At 38.0% G+C, this 24,803-nt stretch overlaps 1 protein-coding gene across 2 annotated transcripts in view; it reads right to left on the bottom strand.

Annotated features, from left to right (window-relative positions):
• The window catches only part of FAM114A2 (family with sequence similarity 114 member A2), a 32,421-nt gene that overhangs the window by 7,220 nt on the left and 398 nt on the right, over nucleotides 1-24,803 (bottom strand). Inside the window, exons 1-12 of one of the 2 annotated variants that reach the window (XM_077768966.1) lie at nucleotides 23,829-24,002; nucleotides 20,485-20,729; nucleotides 19,827-19,926; nucleotides 19,323-19,415; nucleotides 17,988-18,079; nucleotides 16,712-16,846; nucleotides 16,047-16,205; nucleotides 15,009-15,132; nucleotides 11,113-11,192; nucleotides 3,588-3,710; nucleotides 2,951-3,090; nucleotides 1,381-1,453 (exon numbers count right to left, since the gene is read on the bottom strand). In XM_077768966.1, coding sequence (XP_077625092.1) covers nucleotides 1,381-1,453; nucleotides 2,951-3,090; nucleotides 3,588-3,710; nucleotides 11,113-11,192; nucleotides 15,009-15,132; nucleotides 16,047-16,205; nucleotides 16,712-16,846; nucleotides 17,988-18,079; nucleotides 19,323-19,415; nucleotides 19,827-19,926; nucleotides 20,485-20,715 — 1,350 coding nt within the window. In that variant the 5' untranslated portion in view covers nucleotides 20,716-20,729; nucleotides 23,829-24,002. Of the gene's footprint in view, nucleotides 1-1,380; nucleotides 1,454-2,950; nucleotides 3,091-3,587; nucleotides 3,711-11,112; nucleotides 11,193-15,008; nucleotides 15,133-16,046; nucleotides 16,206-16,711; nucleotides 16,847-17,987; nucleotides 18,080-19,322; nucleotides 19,416-19,826; nucleotides 19,927-20,484; nucleotides 20,730-23,828; nucleotides 24,003-24,803 lie in introns of those variants that run through there. The other variant, XM_077768965.1, reaches the window with a different exon arrangement.

Genomic DNA, 24,803 nt, shown 5'->3' with positions numbered 1-24,803 from the left:
TAATTCTTTTGAGACAATACCAAAAGTACAAGTGATAAAAGAAAACAATGACAAGTCAGTATTAAAAACTTCTGTGCAGAGACACTATCAAGATTAAGTGAAAAAACAACCTATGGACTGGAAGAAATACATGCCTATCATGTATCTGATAAGGAACTTGTACCAAGAATATATAAAGCATTCCTACAACTCAATAACAAATAGTAAATAATTAAAATAAATGACAAAAATATAAACAATAATGAAGTAACCCAATTTATAATAAAAATACAAATAACCCAATTTAAAAGTAGGCAAAACTAGAGAAGACATTTCTTTAAATAAGAGATACAAATGGCCAACAGTACATGTAAAGATGTTCAACATCATTAGCTATCAGGAAAATGCAATTAAAAGCTGTAATGAGATACCACTTCATATCTATTACTAGGATTGCTAATTTAAAAAAAAGCAATAGACAATAGTTAAGTGCTGATGAGGGTTTAGAAAACTGGGACTTTATGCATTGCTGGCAAGAATGTGCAATGCCACTGTGGCAGTTCCTCAAAGGCCCACAGCACCCATGTGACCCAGCAATTCCACTCCTACTAATGAAAACAAACATGTATGTTTATAGCAACATTATTCATTATAGCTGAAAAAGACACACAGTCCAAATGTCTAAGAATTGATAAGCAGAAAAATAAAATGGTATAGATCCCTAGAATAGATTATTTTATTTATTTATTTATTTTTTTAATGTTTTTATTTATTTCTAGGAGAGAGAGAGACAGCGTGAGCAGGGGAGGGTCAGAGAGAGAGGGAGTGACAGACTGAAACAGGCTCCAGGCTCTGAGCCGGCAGTCAGCACAGAGCCCGACGCGGGGCTCGAACCCACGAACCGCGAGATCATGACCTAAGCGAAAGTCGGACGCTTAACCGACTAAGCCACCCAGGCGCCCCTAGAATAGATTATTATTTGGTAATAAAAACAAGTACTGATACATACTACACAATGTAAATGAACCTCAAAAACATTATACTAACTGAAAGAAAACAGACACAAAATATCACATATTGTACAAACCCATTTAGACTAAACATCCAAAATAGGCAAATCTACAGACAAAAAGCAGGTAAGTGTTGCTTAGGGTTAGAAGAGTATGGAGGGAAAGGGAACTGGAGTGACTGCCACTGGAGTGAGGTTTTCTGGGGAATGATGAAAACGGTCTAAAATCAGATTATGGTGATGGTCGTGCAACTCTGTAAATACACTAAAAACCATTGAATGGTATACCTGAAATGGGAAAATGTTATGGTATGAAACTGTATCTCAATAAAGCTGTCTAAAACACACCCCACAGAACAGACATCAGCCCAAGAACAGACATGAATTCTTACCCCGGCAGTTGTTAGGCAGGTGGTGAACTCTTTAGACAGAGAAGACAGCTCTTTACACAACACAACGGTCATCCTAGGAAAGAAGTGAGGAAAGTCAGGGGGTTCCTCTTTCTGATTTTTTCTTTTTTTTTTTTAAATAAGCTATATTTAACAACTGTCAAAAGAAAACAAATCACTCCTGGTGGTAAATGTGAAAGAAGAAAGGTTTTTTTTTAAAGGGAGTAAGTATGCCTTCATCAGCTACCTAATGTATTTAGGGACCCACTTGAGCAGACATTCATGCTACAGGAAGAGGAGGTTCAGTCCTTGGAAAAACTTTATTCTGCAAAATCCCTCTAGAAAGTACTAGACCTCCAAGTTAAATCAAAGAAAATAAAATACATTTTAAGGAGATAAGATAGTACTTAAAAATCCTACATTCCATTTATAAATGTAGGTAAAATAATTATGTATTCATTCATTCATTCAACAGATATTTACTGAAGTCTTCCATGTACCAGACACTGTTCTAAGCACTAGGGATATATCAGTAAGCAAGCAAAAGCCCAGTTTCTATGGATTCTAACTCACTTGATAATTAAGAGGGAAACTACATACATGTATGTGCTTATATATGCACACACATAGACTGTACAGGTGTATATATATATGTATATATTTATATGCATATGTACACATATAAACACAGATATACAAGTGGAAACTAGAAAAAGCCACTTTTCCAAAAAACAAGCTACTTTGGGGTCGAGTCCCTCACTAAGGATGTTGAAGACAAAACCAGCCACCTCTGTGGGATGTTGTAGAAGGGTGGTAAAGCTACAGGTAAAGAGGAGGTCTGGAAAACACCAAGGGCCCCTCCCAACCCTAACACATTTTTTTCCCAATTAAATCCTCATTATTTAATTAGATTTATTTAGAAAGCAGAAAGCAGTAGGTCTTTTTTGTCTCTTATGACTACCTACTTTATATTATTTTTGAAATTCTTATTCAAAATCAGCAATATGGTAGAAAAGGGGGTTTGGGGACTTAGCCTGATGTGAGATTAAATCCCAGTCTCCACAGCCTGGGAAGATTATTGCATTTCTCTTGAGTTTGTGTTTCCTCATTTTTTTTAAAGCTGGACTAATCACTTACCTTTAGAGTTGTAAAAATTAGAAATGATACATATAAGTCCCTTAGCATGGTACCTGGCACAATAATAAGCAGTCACTAACAAATATAACCATTATTAAGAACTAAGGTTCTTAAAACTAATCTCTGTTTTTACTTATGTAAAACCCTATTTTTATTAAAAACCAATAATCTGAGAACTAGTTTCCAGATTATCAATTAATAAAACAACCAATTGGTTAATAAAAAGATTTGTAATGTAGACTTATGGCTTAATGAAAAGAAACAAGACTTCTGGCTACTTAATAACTAAAACCCGAAAGGAACAAACCACTAACAAGTGAATAGTAGAATGTGAATAGCATCTTGTTGAGGGGAAAGTTTCTTAAAACTTTGGAAAGAGGCTGAGGAAACTCTTGAAGCAATATGCATCATTTACAGGGATATGCTTTACACTTACTGGGAAAGGGCTCTGCTCCTTTCTAAGGCTGTCACTTCGTGCTTCTGGCCATGCAGAACCAGAGCCGCTGTTTTGTGAAACAGTTCAATTGAGCAGGCAGTCAGTTCTGCTAGGCTCCGGATAGCAAATGCATGGATATCCTGAACAGAAAAGCAAAACAAAGCATTGTTGTTGTTTTTAACCCAGAGGAAATGAAGAACTGACTCTCGCATACTGGAGGATTCCAGATCTTGAAAGCAGCAAAGACAATGGCTGCCCTTTAATAAACCTCCTCTTCTACCACAGCAGTGATGTCATTTTATAGCTGGGCTCATAACTGCAGAAACAGAAGCTCCCCTGAAGTCAGGTGTGTCCATTTGACTAAGTTTGGGCCAAAAGATTTAGATAAAAAGTATCCTGTGGCCGCTTCTGGGAACTTTCCTCATGATACAATGCACATATGCCCTTAGTCTCTTTTTCTTCACGTCTTTCATCCTACAGTCTGGAATAAGGTTGCTATAACCTTGAATTACAAGGCTGACCTAATGGGTAGTGGGTACAAAAAAACAGAAGGTGCCTATGTCCCTAACTGTGATACCCCCATCTCAAAACCATTAAAAGAAAAAAAGAAGCAGCAGCAGCTTAGTGGCTTTGGTACCTCTATTGAATTTTTACTGATTTGCTCAGTTTTTTCTGTTTCCAACTGTTTTTCTCCTTCTTCCTTCTCTTCTAAGGGCTTGGCTAGAGATGTACTCATCCATTCATAGGCATTATTTCTTGCCTAAATAAAAAAAAGATTAGAGCCCATCAACAATCCAATTCAGCTCACCAAAAGGTTATCATATGTATTATGCACCTACCAGGAACGTGTTAGCATCATGTAGGTCAGTTCTCACCCGAACATACATTTATCATACATCTATCTACTTACCTTACCACTTCTCTTTACAACACTTAACACTGCCATCCATTTGTTCTCCTTCTTGACATTCTCTAATCCTTTGGTCTTTTTTTAAACTGCGATATATAACTTACTTACATACAGTAAAGTGCACAAATCTTCAGAGCAAACTCAAGAAATGTTTATATATCTATATACCTTTGTAACTGTGACCCAGATCAAGATACAGAACATTCCTATCAGCCTAGAAGGTGCCCCCACACCCCTTCCTAGTCAATACTGCTCAAAATGAGTCACCCTTCCCTTGCCCAAAAGTAATCCACTCTTCTGTCTGTCAATTAATTTTATCTGTCCTTAAAATGTACACAAATGAAATTTTAAATCCATTGTAATTTGTGTCTAGCTTCTTATGCCCAACATAGTGTCTGTTAGATTTATCCATGTTGTTGTAAATATCAGTAGCTCATTCTTATTTCTTGCTATGTAGTTGCTCATTTTATACATATACCATAACTTATCATTCTCTGATGATGGGTCTTTGAGTTGTTTTTAGTTTTCTTTTACTTCTGTAATACGCCATCTTCCAGTTCTTCCCCCACCCTTATGAGCATTCCTCCTCAGGCTTTTGTATGTATTGATCCTCCTTTTTCTGCTTTTTAAACACCAGTATTACCTAGAGTTCTAGTCTGGCTCACCACTAGCCTCACCATACTCTGTCTTCCCTCAACCCCTCCTGTCTCTGTAATTTTAAATATTCCCTACCTGCTGTTGGCTCCTACATTCTTATTTCCAGCACTGACTTCTCCTGAAAACAACGTATTCCAACTGCCTGCTGGGCATACATATCAAGATATTTTGTAGGCTGATCATTCATCTTCCCTTCAATGGCTCCCCATCAACCAGATGATACTCTTTTACATGACTGAGGTACCCATGACCTAGACCTTACCTACTTCTCCAGCCTCATCTCTTCCCACTTTCCACTTTAAGATCTGATATGACTATAAGTGCCTGTTCTTCGCTCATGCTATTCCCTTAGGCTACAATGCCCTTTCCCACCCTTCTCTTTTTTCTAAATAAAGGCAGCTCTTAGTTTTCTTTCAGTCATCCACCCAGACATTGTCTCTTCCAGGTAACTTTCGAAGACCTTCCAGGAGACTGGGCATCTAAATACCCTTCCCTGTATGTCCGCAGTCCCCTGAGCACCCCTATAACTTAGTACTTACCAAAACATACTGAAATTAAATGTGTCTGTCTAACTCCTACATGAACAACATTACTATAGAATAGCTACAGACTGTCTTGTTTGCATTTGCACACCCAGGGCCTGGCATGCTATAGAGGGCACCTATTGCTTTTACCTGGCCAGCATCCCTATCTCCTTTCTTTTGGTAGGGGGTTCTAGATTTTTCTCACTTCATGTGGTTTCCGTGGAGTGGCTTCCATCCTCTGGTTCCAATGGCTGGCAAACAGTTCAGGTTTGGTTACTAAGCGTATCCCCCTTCCATACAGTGATTATTTCATGGATGTTTTGAAAAGTGACCCAACCCAAGTCAATGGGCATCAGCCTCAAGACATCTGATAAAACTACTAGGGAAGGAAGGCCTCCTTCTGCTCGAGTTCTTCAACTGGAGAAAAGTCACCCTGACATTGCCAGTAGTCATCCTACCACCATGTGGAAGAGATTCTCTAAGAATAAAGTTATAATAGAAGAAAGTAGAGTCAAGAGATTGGTGTGAGGATTGGGGTCAGGGGTGGTAGGTGGGGTTCCTGGATAGAGAGCCATGTCTGAAGCTCTTGATTTTCTAGTTTCTTCAGCTAATGAATGCCCCTTTGTTCTTAAGCCAATCTGACTTGAGTTTCTGTCATTTGCCACTGAGACTGTCCTGACATCTAAGAAAAGGTTTATTGTCATTAAATGAAGGTATCCACTTGAGGAACTTTATATAGACAGAATGTGTTTAGAGCTGTAACCAGACAATAGGAATTCAGAGAAGACTATGAAAGCCTTTCTAGCTAAGAACTGAGAATCACAGGTTTTATTACAAATATAGCACAAGGATTGAGGGTTTAAGGATCAACAGATAGGGCTTTCCTGAGGCTACAACATGAATAAGCTAGAGCAGAACCTACAAACCCCGACATTCATTTCAAGGTTCTTTCTCTTACGACACAGGAACTCTCACAAAAACCCTCAGGAATAATCTGGATCTGATCTTTAACTTTCCTATGCATTACTTCTTAAATTAAATTTTAAAAAAAGAATTAACTACATAAAAGACTGGAAACAAGAAAACTCAAAAGTGTGCTGAGAAAACTATGAAGTAACTAGTAAGACCAGAGCAGGTGGTACATTTATTAATTAGTTCATTCATTACAAATATTTACTACACACTGTCCTAGGTGCTGGGAGTACAGTTGGCAAATAATATAAACCATGGCCCTGCTCGTCTTTACTCTAGTGCAGAAAGACAATTAACAAGGAAACAAATGAGTGAAAAAATAAAATGTAGAGATAGAGAGCATGGACTGGATGAACAGAAGGCAGACTTGGTTTGGGTGGTCAGGAAGGGTCTCTGAGGAATGATATTTGAGTTGAAAACTAAAGTTTAAAAGAAGTCAGCCATGCAAATATTTAGACAAGAGATGTAAGCGGAGGGAAATCAAGTGGGTGTACTCAAGGGACAGAATGAAGACTAATATGGGAGAAGCAGGGGAGAAGAGGTTGGAGTGGTGAGATTTTTATAGAAGAGAATAGCGAGAGATGAGGCTGGAAAGAATCCTAACAGTTGAATAACAGTCTAAATAGTATGTGAAATTCTGCAATGCCTTCGAAGGGATAAAAGGAGAGAAAAACCAGGAATTAATTTATCTCAGACTTAAAAAAATGGGGAGAGATAAAGCCACACAAAAGAAAACTGATACCCTAAATATAATATACTTGAAGGAGTTATTTTAGTAGGCATAGTACATACTCAAAATGATCTCTCTTATAATAATACACTAAGTGAAGTCATTATGAACTACTGTGCCAACTCAAGGTAATGTATCATACCTTTTGAAAATTGGGCAATGCCACCCAGGCCTCACACCCAGAATTCAGTCTGGAACTTCCCACTGGTGAGACCTGGAGACTTAGGAATTAAAAGATACCTTTGAGGAGTGCCTGGGTGGCTCAGTCAGTTAAGCATCCAACTTCAGCTCAGGTCACAATCTCATAGTTCGTGGGTCTGAGCTCCGTGTCGCAGGCTCTGTGCTGACAGCTCAGACTCTGGAGCCTGCTTCAGATTCTTTATCTCCCTCTCTCTCTCTGCCCTCCCCTTGCCTGGACTGTGTCTCTCTCTCAAAAATAAATAAACATTTTAAAAAAATTTTAAAGATTCCTTTGAGTTTAGCTTCTCCAACTACTTATTTTTTTCATCAGCTGGGGGAAAAAAAGACCTAAAAAGAAATGGGATTTGCCCTCATCACATGAATCAGACTAAGAATCAGAACTGTGTTCTCTTGGCAAACCATGAGAGACTCTTGAATGCTGACAAAAACTGAGGACTGATGGATGTGGGGGGGCGGGGAGGATGGGCACAGAGGGGGGCACTTGTGGGGATGAGCACTGGGTGTTATATGGAAACCAACTTGACAATAAACTATTTGTAAAAAAAAAAAAAAAAGAACTGTGTTCTCTCTCAGATTCCTGTTTCATTGCTTTTCCCCTACATCACATAGCCTCCCATTAAGTCTTTGGAAATAATCAGGTCCTGATCCTTAACTATTCTACATCTTATGACTCAACACAGGAAATGTAAACAATGTGAAGACAGCTTGCAGAGAATGACGACAACTACCAAAGATACAAGGGTTACGTGCCTTTTTAAAATAGTTTATTTATTATTATGATCTCCTTGAGCACAGAAACTATGTCTTTTTCATTACTATTTCCCAACACCTAGCAATATAAAGTTTATTTAACATATGTATATTTATCAAACACCTAGATATACGGGGCTAGCTTCTGTAGACAGGACCATCAATGGTGAGCATACACTATAAGCCAGGGACTTCCTAAGGCCTTTGTGTGTATGAACACATTAAATCCTCACAAGAACCCCACATCACCCTATCTCACCCTAAACTAAGGCTTAGAGAGGTTAAACAACTTGCTCAACACCACAAAGAGACAGTAGATCTGGGATTACTTTAAAGACCAATAAAGCACAGACCAGCCTTGAAGAAATTTAAGATTTAGGATGGAAGGTAAGATACACATATTAAAAAAAAATCAAAAACAACCCGTGATAAATTTATAAAAATACACATGTAAAAGGTTAAGTGAATAATGCAAAGTGCTAAAGAATATAGATAACATGTTAACTTTTGTACAAGAAGATAAGAAAATAGATCTGCTTATCTTCGAAATCTACTTATCTAAAAATAGAAACACAAGGATATGCCAGAAAACAAGAAAGTTTAATATCAGAAAGGAAAAGGGAGTGGATAGGAATTGATTAGTTTTGACTTTTAGAAACATGATAATCCTCTATATATTAAAAAATTAAATTAACATAGGGAGAAAGCAAATAAATCATAAATTCTTTTCGCAGGTTGGCTTTATAGTAGCATGGGCAAAGCAATAAAACTATTTCAGATGCGTTATAGCACTGAGGCAATAAGGGAACGTGCTAATGTTAGGAGACAGGATTATTACCGTGGAAGATGAGAGATACAAATGTGTCATGAGGAAAGGCAAGGCAAGGAAGACTCCAGAGGGGACAGACCGAAATTGGAGTTACTAGCANGGGTGTACTTGAGTGTATCTCCTGGCTCTGCCCACAAGGCCTAGAAGCAAAGACACCCCAATAGCAATGATCACACCTAGCACCGACGTCTTGGCCTATAATACTAAAAAGGACCTACGGCTCTTTGAAGAAATGGCTGATTCCAGGGCTAGAGTACAGAAGGTACAAGAGGAGTGCAGAACATCTCGCTATGCCAGAAAGTAAGGAAATACTCCAAAAAAAATGATAAGTGCATGTCACGCGAGTCCGTTTCAAGGTCAATTTGAATACCAAAATAATTAAGAACAGTAATGAATTACAAACCAAAGGAAAAAAATAGAATTCCATGATATCATATTAAATAACAAATAGATAATAAATCAATAGGAGAAGGGAGAGCTCTTAACTATAGTAGAATGCCAAGAGCCAACTGATAAATGAGGAGCAAAGTGCTGGGGTTAAGAGACATCATCACTTTGCAACCATCACTGCAAACATTGGTGTAGCAAGAATCATGGACAGATGCTACGTCTAGGAGGGACATTATGATGAAGAGCAGGGTAACTGTTGGTCTTAAAATATCTACCACAAAAAGTTTACTAGCAGCACATTAAAAATTTGTAACCATACAGTAAGAAATGAGACAACACGTCATGATATGGGGAAGATGGACATTGTGCAGCCTCGGAAGGATATAAAACCACTAATGAAGTCTCTTGACTGGGAATGCACAACCTGACTTTAATCATAAGACAACAGGGGTGCCTCAGTGGCTCAGTCAGTCAAGCGTCCAGCTTCGGCTCAGGTCATGATCTCACGGTTCGTGGGCTCAGCCCCACGTCAGGCTCTGTACTGACAGCTAGCTCAGAGCCTGGAGCCTGCTTCAGATTCTGTGTCTCCCTCTCTCTCTGGCCCTCCCCTACTCATGCTGTCTCTTCTCTCTCTCAGAAATAAAACATTCAAAAAGATTTTTAAAAAATCATAAACAAACATCAGACAAACCCCAAATCAGGAATACTCCATTTTTATATGAGGGAAGTGGTTTGTATTTCTCATCATTAAAGACAAAGAAAAGCGAGGAACTATTCCAGATTAAAAGAGACTCAAAGTATATGACAACTAAATATAATTGTGATTATGTACTGGGTCCAACGTTAGAAGAAAATATATGATATGAAGGATATTGCTGGGCCAACTGCCAAACCAGAATGTGGACAAGAGATTAAATAAAAATACAGCATTAATGTTAAATTTACTGCAGGTCATAATTACTATGGTTACCTACAGGAATATCCATATTCTAAGCAGGTACATATTGAAATATTTATGAATAAACGGCTATCATGTTTGCAATTTATTCCCCAAAATAGTCCCAATAATAATGTGTGTGTGTGCATGTGACACATGTGTATGGAGAGAAGAGGAGGAAAAAAGAGGGGAAGGAAAGTGAGTGGGAACAAGAGAACAAATGCTCAAACACAAATGATTAAATGTATAAAGTAAAATGTTAACAACAGATGTATTTGCATAAAAGACATACAAATTTATTTCCATTATTTGTGCAACTGTTCTCTAAGTTTGATATTATTTCCAACTCAAAAAACACTATGATACAAGCTAAAAAAGTGCTGTAGTCAAGTGCTATAGTGGAGATGAGGAAGACGAGCTGCCTGAAGGGTGACTGAAAAGCATGGGGAGTGCAGCCTTTTTACTGGGATAACAAGAAGTGGGATAACAAGAGTGGGCAGCAAGAGTGGGATAGCAAAATCAAGCATCACATTCCTTACCCTGCAGTATGCAGGGGACTGTGGTGGCTATCCTGGCCAGGAAGCAATGTGCACCTGCTGCTACCTGGGCCAGAAGAGTTTCTGAAGACTGGGAGAGGTGGGTGAAGAGACAGCAAGCAGCCCAAGACCCAGGGGATAGTGTCCCACGAGCTGGACTGGCATATGTGCTATGAGTACTGCTCTGGAAACAGGTCTCCCTACCCACTTTGACTAAAAGCCCTCCATGTTTCAAAAGTGTGGAAATAGCTCAGGCATCACCATCAAAGACCCAGGCCTAGGCCATGGGATGCTCATTTTCACATGCTAAATGGTCACTGGGCTCTGGGAAATTATTAACCTCCATCCAGTCCCATAAGGGCAGGGGCCACATTCCATAATCTTTGGATCAGAGCCCTGACAACAGTGAGGCCTCAACAGAGGCGAGCCCACTGGTATCACAAAGTCTGGTGAGCACTGCCACCACTGTGACCTGATGGGAGCTTTCAAATAAATAAGCATTCCAAATGAAAACAGGTGAGGATGGCAGATGTGGGAGGCAGGGAGGGCAGATGTGAAATCTGCATGTTAACCTGTGAGAGCAGGAGGCAGGCAGAAGGCAAAGAACGCAGAATATGGCCCCAAGTTGGTGCCATACTTGCCAGAAAGTTATAATCTTACATTCTTTATCTTTATCCATTAAATCGACAAAAGTAAAACAAGTGAAAATCACCAAGAATAACTTACCCTGGCAAGCTTCTCAGGTTTGGAGGAGACATGAAGCTGGGAAAATAGCTCTGTTATCTCTTTGGTAAAGTCTTCATCCCCTATAAAAGCAAAAACAAACAAAGAGATGACTCTGAATCCATACTAGGATGCATGTACCCCAAGGGATTCACAAGATAATCCAAATGGAATACAGGGGGGAAAAACAGAACTTTAATTTGTGGACATTTGTCTCATTTTTTTTTTAAATCCTATTTTAGGGTATACTTTAAAACGTAAGTAGTATTTCAGTATTAAATGTGTGTAATTTATAAACATCAAATATACGTACATTAGTTCTAAGTGCTCAAAAAGACTTACTGCATGCTAAGTGTTGATCAAGAAACATTTGGAGGGGACACCTGGCTGGCTCAATGGGTAGAGCATGTGACTCGATCTCAGGGTCATGAGTTCAAGCCCCACATTGGGTGCAGAAATTACTAAAAAAATAAGTACATAAAAAATGTTTGGAGGGGCACCTGGATGGCTCAGTTGGTTAAGTGTCAGCTCAGGTCATGATCTGGCAGTCTGTGGGTTCACGCCCCACATCAGGCTCTGTGCTGACAATTCAGGCCCTGGAACCTGTTTCAGATTCTGTGTCTCCCTCTATCTCTGCCCTTCTCCCCTTACACACTGTCTTTCTCTCTCTCAAAAATAAATAAACATTAAAAAAATAATTAAACAAAAAGATCTGGAGATCCTGTCATGTACTCCCCACAGACATGGGTATAAAAAGTAGTTGCTGCATTAGAATAAAAGTGCAAGAATGGAAAGAGAGCAGGGATAGTGCTTTGGAGGGACCCTGGAGAGGCTGGCGTCTTCCCCCCTGAGGCAAAGGGATCAGATGCATTAGACAGAGGGGCAAGAGGTAAGGATGCTGATAGAAACTGAATATGACCAATGTCACCAGAACCAGATTCTGTGTTCTCTCCCCTCTGCTATCACTGCTTTTTTTTTTTTTTTTTTTTAACATCTTCATTGAGCTATAATTAAATACCAAGGTCAGCGTTGCATTTTCATCCAAAATCGCTGGGAAAGCTGTTGGGAATAGAACTACACTGCTTTCTTTTCAGAGTCCTGATCTCTAGCAAACAGGTAGGGGAGAAAATCTCATAGATACAAATCCATCTGTTCAGAAACTCCATTAGAGTCCTCAGAATGGTATTTAAAAATCAGGTTTTCTGATTACTATGCAAAGCCAGATGTTAACTAAATTGAACAAATACTGTTAATGGTACTATGTACAAATAAATTAAGTTTATAAATAACTGGGGATTATCACACTAGGGCTTAGTTAGGAACAACAGAGCAACTTAAGTAAATCAAGCTTAATTTATGGGTTTGCTGCTAAGTATAGACCTTTATCTATTTACTTATGCCATCCTAATCATGAAAATAGCAGCTACCATTTGTTGACTGCTTACTATGTGTCATATCCTAAATATTTCATTAGTCCTTATAACAACCTGAAAGGAATTAGCATCCTCTTCTGACAGCTGAGAAAACAGAGGTTCATTGTTAAATAATTCTCCAAGGTCACATAGCTTAGGAAACAGCAGATCTTGAATTTGAACCCAAGTCTAACCCCAAAACCCATCCTTTTATCCACCATGCTATCTATACTGTCTTCTCGATACTGCAGGTAAGTTTTAAAAACTTACATTCAAGAGCCATTTCATCTCAGGACCAGTATCTTTACGTAGAGTGTATAGTAAGAGGTTATATAACCAGCCAATTTGACTTCTTAGAATACAGTGCAGAACACAAATGGGAACAAAATAGAAAAAGCCTCTTAGTATAAAATCCATGCATTCTACTTTACTTCCTTCTCTCATAAGAAAGACCCTAAGACTCTCACTCAAAGTGCCCTGCTTTCAGTACACAACTTGAATATGGTTAGTTAACTGGTTTTCCACCAGATTAGAGATAGAAAATGAGATTCAGGGACGTGTGGATGGCTCAGTCAGTTAAGTAGCCAATTCTTGATTTGATAAGCTCAGGTCATAATCTCATGGTTTGTGAGTTCAAGCCCTGCATCAGGCTCTGTGCTCACAGCATGGATCCTGCTTTGGATCCTCTGTCCCCCTCTCTCTGCCTCTTCCCAGCTTACATATGCATGCATGCTCTCTCTCTCCCTCAAAAATAAATAAATGTTAAAAACAAACAAACTGAAAATGAGATTCAGATGATATTGGAAATATAAGCTCACTGATATTGAAGAAAATTAAAAGATGGGCAAATATTCAGAAAAAAATAAAGATGCACACAATTCTAGAAAGTAATAGAGACATTTCCAAAACCAAAGCAGTTTAGGATAATTTAATATAGCAGTTCTCAAAAACATTTTGGGCTCAGGATCCTTTTATACTCTTAAAACTTTTTGAGAACTCCAGAGACTCTTTTATAATGTAAGTTAATATCTCAACGTTTATCATATTAAAAATTAAAAGTGAAATGTTTGAAGTACTTATTAATTCTTTAAATATAACAATAAACCCACTACTTGATATAAATTTTAAGGAAAATTGTATTTGCCAAAAAAGAAAAATTTTAGTGAGATGAATGCCATTGTTTTATATCTCTGCAAATCTCTTTAATGCCTCACTTAAAGACAACTAGACTCTTCGGTCTGCTTTTACATTTACTCTGTGGTGATATGTTGTTTTAAGTACATCCTGCTCTGAACAGTCTGTGTGACTACAATCTCTTTTTAATTTTTTTATTATAATATTTTTAAGTAAAAATGGTGTTCCATGAAAAAAACAGCAACTTCAGCTTACAATGTAAACAATACCAGTGCTTTTCCTGGAGACAACTTCAATATGTATCACACAAAATATGAAAAGTAATATATTCAAGGGTCAAGACTTAGATTAATAATTGCTACAGTATTAATACATTCAGATGCCCCTCTCTTGATTTGTGTTAAGACACCAGTAATTTTACTCACCACTGCTTCTGCACCATTAGTGCAAATGTCAAAATGATAAATTTTTTAAAAATAAAATAACATCTTGGTATTATTACGCAGAGTTTTGACTCACAGATTCTCTGAAGAGATCTTGGGGTCCCAAGTCTCTGCCGACCACACTTTTCAAACCACTGATTTAATCTACCACATGGGTGATTGGCCCATGTGTCTTGATGGACCCTGAGGGAATTTTTCTATTCACTTTTAATGTTTATAACTGACTGTTTCATCAAAAGGAAAAAAAAAGGGCAAAAAACTATACTCATTACATTCTACTAAAAAAATAGTATGTAATACATATTAGAAAAATTTCCAGCTAATCTTTAAAATAAAACAACTCTTAAAGATTACGATTCTGTTGACTAGAAATGATGCTTTATGTAAACAAACTTATTTCCTGATAATTTTACAAAAGTGAGTAGTTACTACAATTTTGGGAGTATGCAAATATGTCACAGAAAAAAACCCTTTTGAAAGTAAAAAGACAAATTATCACCTGCATTTTGGATAACTCCCACCCTACATGCCTGGATTCAAGATGAGGACAGGGATCACAGCAGTCAGAGAGGCACAGGAGCAGTATCTAGGGATATAAAAGCTCATAGGGATGACCAGTCATACTGAGGCACAAATCTAACAAGGGTAACTCTCTAACCAAAAAAGAGCTACCAGATTAGACCTGGAGAAGCCACAAAGAGCTTGGGGGGCAAGGGCAGGGCAGAGGGAGAGTGGGGTAAAAATATGTACATAAGGCCAACTGGTCATATCAATGCCTGGTCAGGGACAAGGCAGCAAAAAGTAAAGTCAGGCTAGTATAACTGAAGAGAAAATAATTTATCTCAAGGGCAATACACTACATATAAACATGCCATATGCTTTCCACTCAAATGCTGGATTTTCATATTACCTTTTTTCTCTTCTTCCTCTTCCTCACAGAACTCTGCTAAGGAAAATGCTTCCTTGAGTTCCTCCAATTCATGTTTCAGAGTCTCTAATTCTTTTCCACTTAGAGAATTAAGAATAGATTTCACCTGAATGGATATAAGATTAAAAAGTTGTGAAAGCATGAAAGAAAAATAAAAACATTTTCAAATGAATAGGAGGCTACAGGCCAAATTAAAATAAAAATTATGAGTAGGATGCCTGGGTGGCTCAGTTGGTTGGGCATGTGACTTCAGCTCAGGTCACAATCTCATCGCTCATGAGTTCAAGCCCCACATCGGGCTCTGTGCTGACAGCTCAGAGCCTGGAGCCTACTTCGGAGTCTGTGTCTCCCTCCCTCTCTTTGCCCCTGCCCTGCTCATGCTCAGTCTGTCTCTCCTTCAAAATTAAATAAGCATTTAAAAAAAAAAGTTAAAAAANAACTATGAGCTCACCAGCCAATATAAACTATTCCTTAAGAACCTTAATACAAGCGGCTAATCACTACAAAAAGGTAGGGAGAATTTATACTTCCAAAATAACATAAGCCAGAAACATCCGGAAATTATTAGTGTTTAACAATGGCCAAGAAATTAGGGGGAAATGAAACAGTCTTGAATCAATTAAAAACTAATTAATTAAAAACTACTAATTAAAAACTACCTATACAGGTAACTGTATCCAATTAGCAGCTTAAGCCAGAGAGATTACCAAAAAAAAACAAAAAAACAAACAAACAAAAAGACCAAGGCAAAGGAAAAATAACAGATGTGCTATTAAAACTTCTTGGTTAATCTGGGGTTTTTTTGTTTAAATTTTGAGAAGTAACACTTGACTCATTCTATTTGTAGCAATTAGTTCCAACATTGTTTGTTTGTTTGTTTGTGTTGGTATAATATTTTCAAAGAATCTCAAGCCTCCATGTGAAATACATTTCATCTTCCAACTGTACAGAAAGAGAAGAAACTATGCAGCACTCTTTTGCTTGGAGACCATCCATTTGAAATTTTTGGTTTGGAATTACCTTCATCTCACTTTCTCGGGAAAGCATCTCCAGAGCTTCTAGGTGTGAAAGGCCTTGAAATTCATCAAAGAGTAGCCCATAATGAGTTTTCTTGTCTGTTTCCAAGGTAACCTCATTGGAGGTCCATAGCTCTTCTTTCTCCTTTGCCTCTCTTAACACCTGAAAAAAAGATGGAGGATTACACTGCAGTAAGTAATGAGAGCTCAAGGGTGAGTTCTGAGAGCTGAGGGAAGCAGAGCTGAGACGCAACAGTACAGAGTACTGCCCTTTATTCTTGGCACTGCAATTCAAATCTGATCAGCTAAGGAGCTGCTGGGGAAAAAAATGATCACACATACTGTGATCCTGGCCAGGGTAAATAACACCCAAGGAACCAGGTGTTTCTCTGAAAGTGCTTTAAACGTTAATCTACTCAACAGCTCTGAAAGGGCTTGTCATCTTACACTGCTCCAACAAGAGGCTCCTGCAGAAAATAAAGAGTAGGAAAAAAAAGAACTGGGCATTTTCATAACTGGAGCTCTCACTCCCCCCTGCCCCAAAAAAGCCTTAATGAACGAATCACTGAAAAGTTTTCAAAAGGAAATAAATACTAACAAAGTCTACCACAGGCAAAAAATATAGATCAAAACAGAAACATGAAATAAACAGATAAAGACAAACAGTACCTGAGACAATGTAGAATTCCGGTTCATCAGACCCTTCGTTCTTTTAAATCCAGGATCCCCTTCTGCTATTACATCCATTGTCTTTTTCCCAATGAATTCTAAGGCATCCAAACCCCCACTGATTACGCTCTTTCCCTAGGAAACACATGCAACTTCATTACAATAATACTGAAAAAAGACATCTGCATGTTTTGATTACATAAAAACATGTAATCATGTTTCATAATGTAATCATAAAAACATGGTATTGTTAGCACTGTCAAGCACTGTCAAGAATATGGAGCAACTAAAACAACCATTCACTGCTTGTGGGAATGTAAACGGGCATAACCACTTTGGCCGACTGTTTGTCAGTATCTACTATGGCTGACCACACGAATGTCCTGACTCAGCAACTCTACACATGGCTGCATAGTCAACAGAAACGTATACAGAGGTTTATCAAAAGACATACAAAGTGTCCATGGTGGTACTAATTGTAAAAGCTAAAAACTGGAAACAACCACAATCCTCACCAACCATGGAATAAATGCTTGACGGTCACATAATGGAATACAGCAAAGAAAATAGAATACACCACACAAACTACACGATGGAGAAATCCTACACACATAATGTTGACTGAAAGAAGCCAAGTACAACAGAGTCCATATAGTATGATTCCATTTATGTGAAGTTTAAAAACAGGCAAATCATTGAGGATAGAAGTCAGGACTGTGGTCAACTTGGTGGGCAAAAGGAAGAATCAGAGACAGCTGGGAGAGGGCACAGGGGGAACAAACGTGCTGTTCCTTAGTCTGCGTTCATGCTGTGAAAATTCAAACTGAACACTTAGGACTACACTTTTCTGCACGTTTTACTTCCATAAGAAGTTAAAATTAAAAAGTACTAGTTATCTATCCTCATGTAAGAAACATATCAAGTTTCCAATAAAATCCTTTAAAAATGTTTCTAATCATCTATAGTTGCTCAATTATGAAAAGAATATTTTTGTAAGGCAGTTTTCTAGGCCACCAATCTCTAAATTCATAGTCCATAAAATATTATGTACATTGCCTCTCCTACCCTTCATCCTCTGCTCTCTCTCCTTTACTTCTTTAAAGAAAGTTTCCAAGTAGCTCTCACTCTACCCCTAAGATCAAAGTGATTTATCTTCAGCAATTTGAACTCCTTTAAGAGTGATCAGTCCTCATGGCTTTTCAAGAAAAAGAGGGAGAAAGAGACAGAAACCCACTATATTCATAGAGAGTTGTAGTCCACCATGCATTTTACTCACTGTGGTCTGAACAGCAGTAGAGATGGTCGAGAATACACCAAATGGCCCAGTCAATGGGGAGGAGTTTGCGTTATCTTTGGCATTTGTCTCTCCTACAACAGGAAGGAAATGTATAAACATGAAGGGGTGGTCTATTAAGAGTGTTGCTTTATCAGCATGCATGTGACTTTAAAAAATTAGAACCTGCTTCCTACATACAAGGTAGCCTTAGCCCTTTCTGTTTTATTATTTTAAGCTACTTATTTTTAAATGAAAGCTAACATCGCTTTTATTCATTTCATTTAAAAAATAAAATCTAGTCTTTTGAACAAATTACTGATATATGTCACAGTACACTATATACTATATGATTCCATGTATATGATCTTCTGGACAAGGTCAAACTTTAGGCAGAAAACAGATCAGGAATTGCCAAAAATAGAGTAAATGATGGGAGTACCACAAAGGGGCATGAGGGGTCTTTTGGGGGGTGATGAAAATGTTCTTATATTTTGATTATCTATACAGATAAAGGAAATACTCTATACTGTATAATCACAATGGACTGTGAGTATATTGTGTAAACAGGACTGTATGTTTGTCAAAACACATACATTGTACACTTAAAAAGAATAAACTTTACTCTTATAAAGATGTAAATTATATATCCACATCTAATTTACATTTAATTAGTCACACAAATAAATTACAAAATCCATAAATCTGACTTTCTAAAATACGGCATATTTTAAATTTTGTCCTATAAAATTACGCATGTTTGAGAGAAAAAATGAGACAAAGAGAAGAGTGGAAGACAATAAAGCCTCTGAGAGATGGGGCAATATCAGAGCCTGAAAAGTCTTCTATTTTCTGGTCCCAGGCCATCTTGATCCCTGGTTTAAAACTCGGCCCTTTGTGGCTTAACCGAGAGTACACTGATCCCAACAAGTGATCAAAATTAAATTTCACCCTCATAAAAATTCAAACACACAAAAAATAAAACCCCAAAACGAAACACATTAAAATACTTTTTGTGCCAAATGGGGTCAAATTCAACTAACTCTTCTTGGGTCTAACTCAATGGTGCCAAACACAGCACTAGGCAACTTTTATCTTCTACACTCATGGCCTTATTTAATGTTTGTAACCATTCTTGGACACATAAAATATCATCCCACTTCACAGATGAGCAAAGTGGTTAAAGGACACAGACCTGTTAGTTGAAGTCCAATCCCCTTTCTCACCAGTTCCATGATGCCCTGAATATCAGATGCTCAATAAATATATACTGAAAAATAAACTCAAGTATTCTATTTTGACCCATAATTCTAGGTCTTAATGTTTCCATATACTAACCTGTTGCATGCTGGACTTCTGTTGAAATTTCACTGGGACTGGGAATTCCAAGAGAAGTCTCTGCCTTCTCAATGACATTTGAAATACCTTGGCCTAATGAGAAAAACAGTAACAGTTTTAAATCTGAGTACTACTTACTATTAGTCACCAAAACTGAGGAAGCAAACTTGCCTATTATTTTGACCATACATAACTAATGTTTGGGAGTGTAATCTTACCAAAAAAATAAACAAACAAAACAAAACAATAGACTTGAATCAGTACCAACACAGAATAGTTTTACATTAACAATTCCTGGTTAATGAGAAACTCTAATAAGAATGCTAATGAGAAAAGGCTGCTACAAACTCTGGGTGTACTATAAACCAGCCTATCCTTCCTAACCAATTCTCAAATTATAAAGCCCTTAAGTAAACATGCAAGAGAAATTCTTAACAAAGTAATTTTTAACACACATCTATAGCAAAGCACATACAAAATTAATAAAGCGATGGATGATCTTACCTACTGTAGCTACTGTAGCCGAGGCTGAAGAGAGTAAGGACTTGCCCCAGCTGCCCCAATATCCCCATCCTGTCTGAGGCACATCTTTGGAGACAGTCTCCTATTCTTCCCAGTAGGCAGAAAAACAAAAGGCAAAAGAAAATGGAAAAGTAGAGAATAAGAGAGTATACAGACAAGGTATCTAATTATTAGCCCAGCGTACAGATGAACAAATACATATCATTTAGCTAAAGAATTATATTATTTGGTGGCAACACTGAGGGTAGCTCAGTCAGTTGGGTGTCCGACTTCTTGATTTTGGCTCAAGTCATGATCTTATGGTCCTGAAATGGAACCCCATGTTGGGCTCCGTACTAGGCACAGAGCCTGCCTAAGATTCTCTCTCCCTCTCTCTACCCATCTCACCATGCACATGTGCGCTCTCCCTTTCTCTCCAAAAAACAAAACAAAACAAAACTGTATTGTTTGACAGATGTATGTTACCTGCATTTAAGCACCACGTAACAAAAGGCAACTACTCCTAAAGCTATTTATAAAACTGAGAAAATTGTGTTTTAGGGCTTTCAAAGGAAAGAAATAGGTACAATCTTAAATTGTTTTGATTCCAAATTCCTTTTAGCCCAAACTTTTAATTCCAATGTTTTAACAAATACTTTACTTTGCCTGCAGCCTGTGATGCCTCCACAGGGAGAACTTCTGCAGTCTCAAGGCTGATGGAAGGTTTGGACTCTGGTCTTTTCCGAGTGAAAACTACAGGTTCCAATTTATCCTCTGGCTTGGCACTTTGGTCAGCAGACTCAGAATTCTTGGCTGGCTCATAGTTCCCATCTTCAAGGATGGCAGCTGGTTCAGTTATCACTGGAGTCTCAATGTCATCTTTATCTGACATGATTAGATCATTGCCTAGTAAAATAAAAGCCAAAGGAAAAAATTAATTCTATAGGGTTTTTTAGTGTAAGTTATTTAAGCTTTTTGAGATTACCATAGTCACATGCCGGTATAAAAAATACACAGATCTGAATATCCTCCACCGGCAACAACTTGTATAGCCACAGTATAATATGACAACCAGGAAACTGGGACAACCCAATGACTATATCATCAGTTTTATAGACACTCGTGTATGTGTATTTAGTTCTATGAAATTTTATCATTCGTATAGGGGTGTCTGGGTGGCTCAGTCAGTTAAGCATCTGATTTCGGCTCAGGTCATGATCTCACTGTTCAGGGTTTGAGCCCCGTGTTAGGCTCTGTGCTGACAGCTAGCTCAGAGCCTGGAGCCCATTTCAGATTCTGTGTCTCCCTCTCTCTCTGACCCTCTCCTGCTCATGCTGTCTCTCTCTCTCTCAGAAATAAATAAAAACATTTTTTAAAATTTTTTTAAAAAATGAGATTTTATCATATGTATAGATTTGTGTGACCATCACCATACTCAGGATACAGAACAGTTCAATCACAAGGATCCCCTGGGTTATCCTTTTTAATGTACATATATTTAATGTATATATTTTTAATGTTTATTTATTTTGAGATAATTTCTCTCTCAAAATTAAGAGAAAGCAGGGGAGAAAGAGAAAGAGAAAGCAGGGGAGGGGCAGAAAGAGAGAGGGAGAGAATCCCAAGCAGGTTCTGCACTGTCAGCACAGAGCCCAACACAAGGCTCGAACCCTCAAAATGCAAGATCATGATCTGAGCCGAAATCAAGAATCAGACGTTTAACCGACTGAGCCATCCAGGCACCCCATGGGTTATCATTTTTTAGACACATCCCACCCCACCCACACCAACCCATAGCAACCAATGCTATTTCTCCATCTTTATACAAGACATTATATAAATGAATTCATACTGTGTATAACCTTTGGAGGTTGTTTTCACTCAGCCTAGGTCCCCCAAAATCCAACAAAGTTATTGTGTCAATAGTTTCTTCCCTTTTTTGCTCAGTAGTATTCCTTGGTATGAATGTATTTCAGTTTACCATTTGCCCATCAAAGGATATCTGTGCTATTCCCTGTTTGGGTCTACTACAAATAAAATGGCTACAAACATCAATGTACAGCTTTTTGTGAGAACATAAGCTTTCATTTCTCTGAAATAAATGACCAAGAGTGTAACTGCTGGATCATATGTTAAGTACTTGTTCAGTTTTATGAGAACTGCCACTCTTTCCCAGAGTAGCTGTACCATTTTACATTACCACCAGTGCTGTATGAGTGGTCAAGTTTCTCAGCATTCTCACCAGCATCTGGTGGTTTATCTTTGAGCCATTCTGACAGGTGTGTAATAATAATCTCACTGTGGCTTTAAGCTGCATGTCTCTAATGGCTAATAATAAAGAACATCTCTTCATGTACTTATTTGCCATCTGGACATCCTCTTCAGTGAAATACCTATTTGTATCTTTTGCTCATTTTCTAATTGGATTTGGCCTTTTTGTGGGGTTTTTTGAGAGCTCTTTATGTATTATAGATTCAAGTCCTTTGTCAGATATGTGGTTTGTAAATATTTTGTCCCAGACTGTAGCTTAGTGTTTCATCTTCTTCACAGGGCCTTTCACAGAGCAATTGTTTTTCATTTCAATGAGGTCCAATTTATCAATTTTTCCTCTTATTGATGGTTACTAAAAAATCTTAGCATTAATTATTTCTACTTAAATTTCTGAGAAAAAAGATTATGAAATTTAAGCCATCAGACAGCATCTAAATCAAACAAGCTTTTGAATAACAATGTTAACCAATTCAGTCCCTTCCAAAAGTACATCTCTTTGGCAACTGAAGCCAAGATGCTACTGGGTTTTTTACAAAAAGCAGACACTAGTTTCCAAGACAGCCAAATGTTATCAGACAAGAAATAAATGTATCTCACACATACATACTTATACACATACCAAAGCCTTAGGTATATATAAGCATTTATTTTATATCAATATTTACTAATGGAGAATTAGACCCAATCCAAGCCATCAAAACATTGCTAATGTGCTAGAAAAGACAGACATACTAAGAACCAAGGTAGCTTGGAAACAGCACTATAACTGAGATATACATAAAATGCTAAAAGAACAGATAAGAAGAATTTTGCTGGAAGTAGACAATATGATTCATGTACAACGTATCTGAAATAAGCACAGAATAGTGGCCACAAACTGGGAATGGCTGCTAAACCCAGACTAGAAATGTTTTTATTTGGCCTGCACAGTGTTTAAACTTGTACTAATTGCTAACACCTAAAAATCAGACTTTATATATATGAACATAGATTTCCAAATTCCCCTGAGGTTGAAACATCTGTTAACACCAGGCCCACTTTTGACATGGTAATAATTAGCTCAAGCCAAAGAGCTGCTGGGCCTTTTAGTCAGAATATTATCTAGTTCCCTGCTATCTCCACCTAAACCTACTTGACTCATTTGTCACCCACCTAGCCCCTGTAGGTGTCGGAGCTTGCAGCACTTCCCTTAAAGGGTACCTGGGATTTTGACAGGTGAAGGTGTCAATGAGAAAATTCAAGGGTGTGGAAACAACATACCTGGAAGTGTGAATGGAATGGACATGGAACACAGACAAACAACAGTCATGATGCAAAGGTGTAAGGCTAGAAAGGCAGATTTACACAACACCGTGGAGCCTAGACCATATGGGTGTATGATATACATAGATTACACATTCCCAAAACACATAGGAAAAAAGTCCAGATGAACTACCTACACACATACAAACCAACTCCAAAATATTCATTCATTCATTTGCAAACATTTTTTGAGTACCTACTTTGTACCAAGCTTTGGAGACTGAGAATTTAGAACACAATTGCTGCCCCATTTACTCCAACAGCCTCACAGGAAAGACTACACAGTTCTTGCATAATGCTCCATGTTTTGTACTTTTTTACACTATCATTTCACTTTCCTTATGCTCTTTCCAAGTTACAATACATGATAATATATATTTTTTAAATAGTACACTGTATACATTAGTCCCCCTTATCTGAGGTTTCAGTTACCTGAGGTCAACCACTGTTTGGAAGCAAATGCTCCTCCTTCTGAGGTGTTGTCATAAGGTCAACAGTGGCCTAATGCTACATCACAGTGCCTGCATCATTCACCTCACCTCACCTCACCACATAGGCATTTTATTATCTCATATCTTGGAACACAGCACCTGCAGATAAGGAGCAAGTACTACACAGCATATATAACAAACATATTACATAAATAATCTATATGATTTTATAAAAGACTGGAAGAACGTATTCCCAAATATTAAACACTGGTTATCTCTATTCTTTCATTTGTGCAACAAAGACTTAATGCGCATCTAGAATGTGCCAGACATTTGCCTAAGTGAAAAGGTGGTGGCTGTTCACATTACCATTGCCATCACTTTCGTTATTAGAATGGCTGTGCTATCCCTGTTCTCAATGGATTCATACTCTAACAGGAAAGGGAGGAGGGAAAAAAGAATAAATTTCAGGTATACGGCACTGCACTATTTAATGTTTTTGTAAGTTCTCCAAACATCCTATACTGTGTTATTTTCATAACTAGAGTGAAAAGACTCCAAGAACTGAAACATTGCAAGTAAAATTAAACGGCTGAATCATATTTCTTAAAAATAAAAATGTACACATTTACATATATATGTACACACATATAGACATATACCTCCCCCCATTTTCCCTGGGAACTTCCAGCCACACAGTGACCAAAATGGAAGGGGTTTAGCTTAGCAGCTAAGAGCACGGGCTCCGGAATAAGACTTTCTTCCAACTTTCGGGAAGGCGGTAACTGCGAGGAAGTCAGTTCTGGCTAGCTCGTCTCCGTTTCCTCAATTGTAACACGGGCTAGAACACCTGATTGGCAGGGTTCCTACAAAGGCTCCTCCACACGGGGTACGAGAGGGGCTCTCGGAACAGAGGCTGGCACACAGCCTCGCATAGGTAACACCTGCTGTTAGGACAGAGGCGGTGGTTGTTTGT

The sequence above is a fragment of the Crocuta crocuta genome, unplaced genomic scaffold (genome assembly GCF_008692635.1).
Source record: "Crocuta crocuta isolate KB4526 unplaced genomic scaffold, BGI_CrCroc_1.0 scaffold340, whole genome shotgun sequence".
NCBI lineage: Eukaryota > Metazoa > Chordata > Mammalia > Carnivora > Hyaenidae > Crocuta > Crocuta crocuta.
This window is presented reverse-complemented; position numbering and strand designations above follow the sequence as displayed.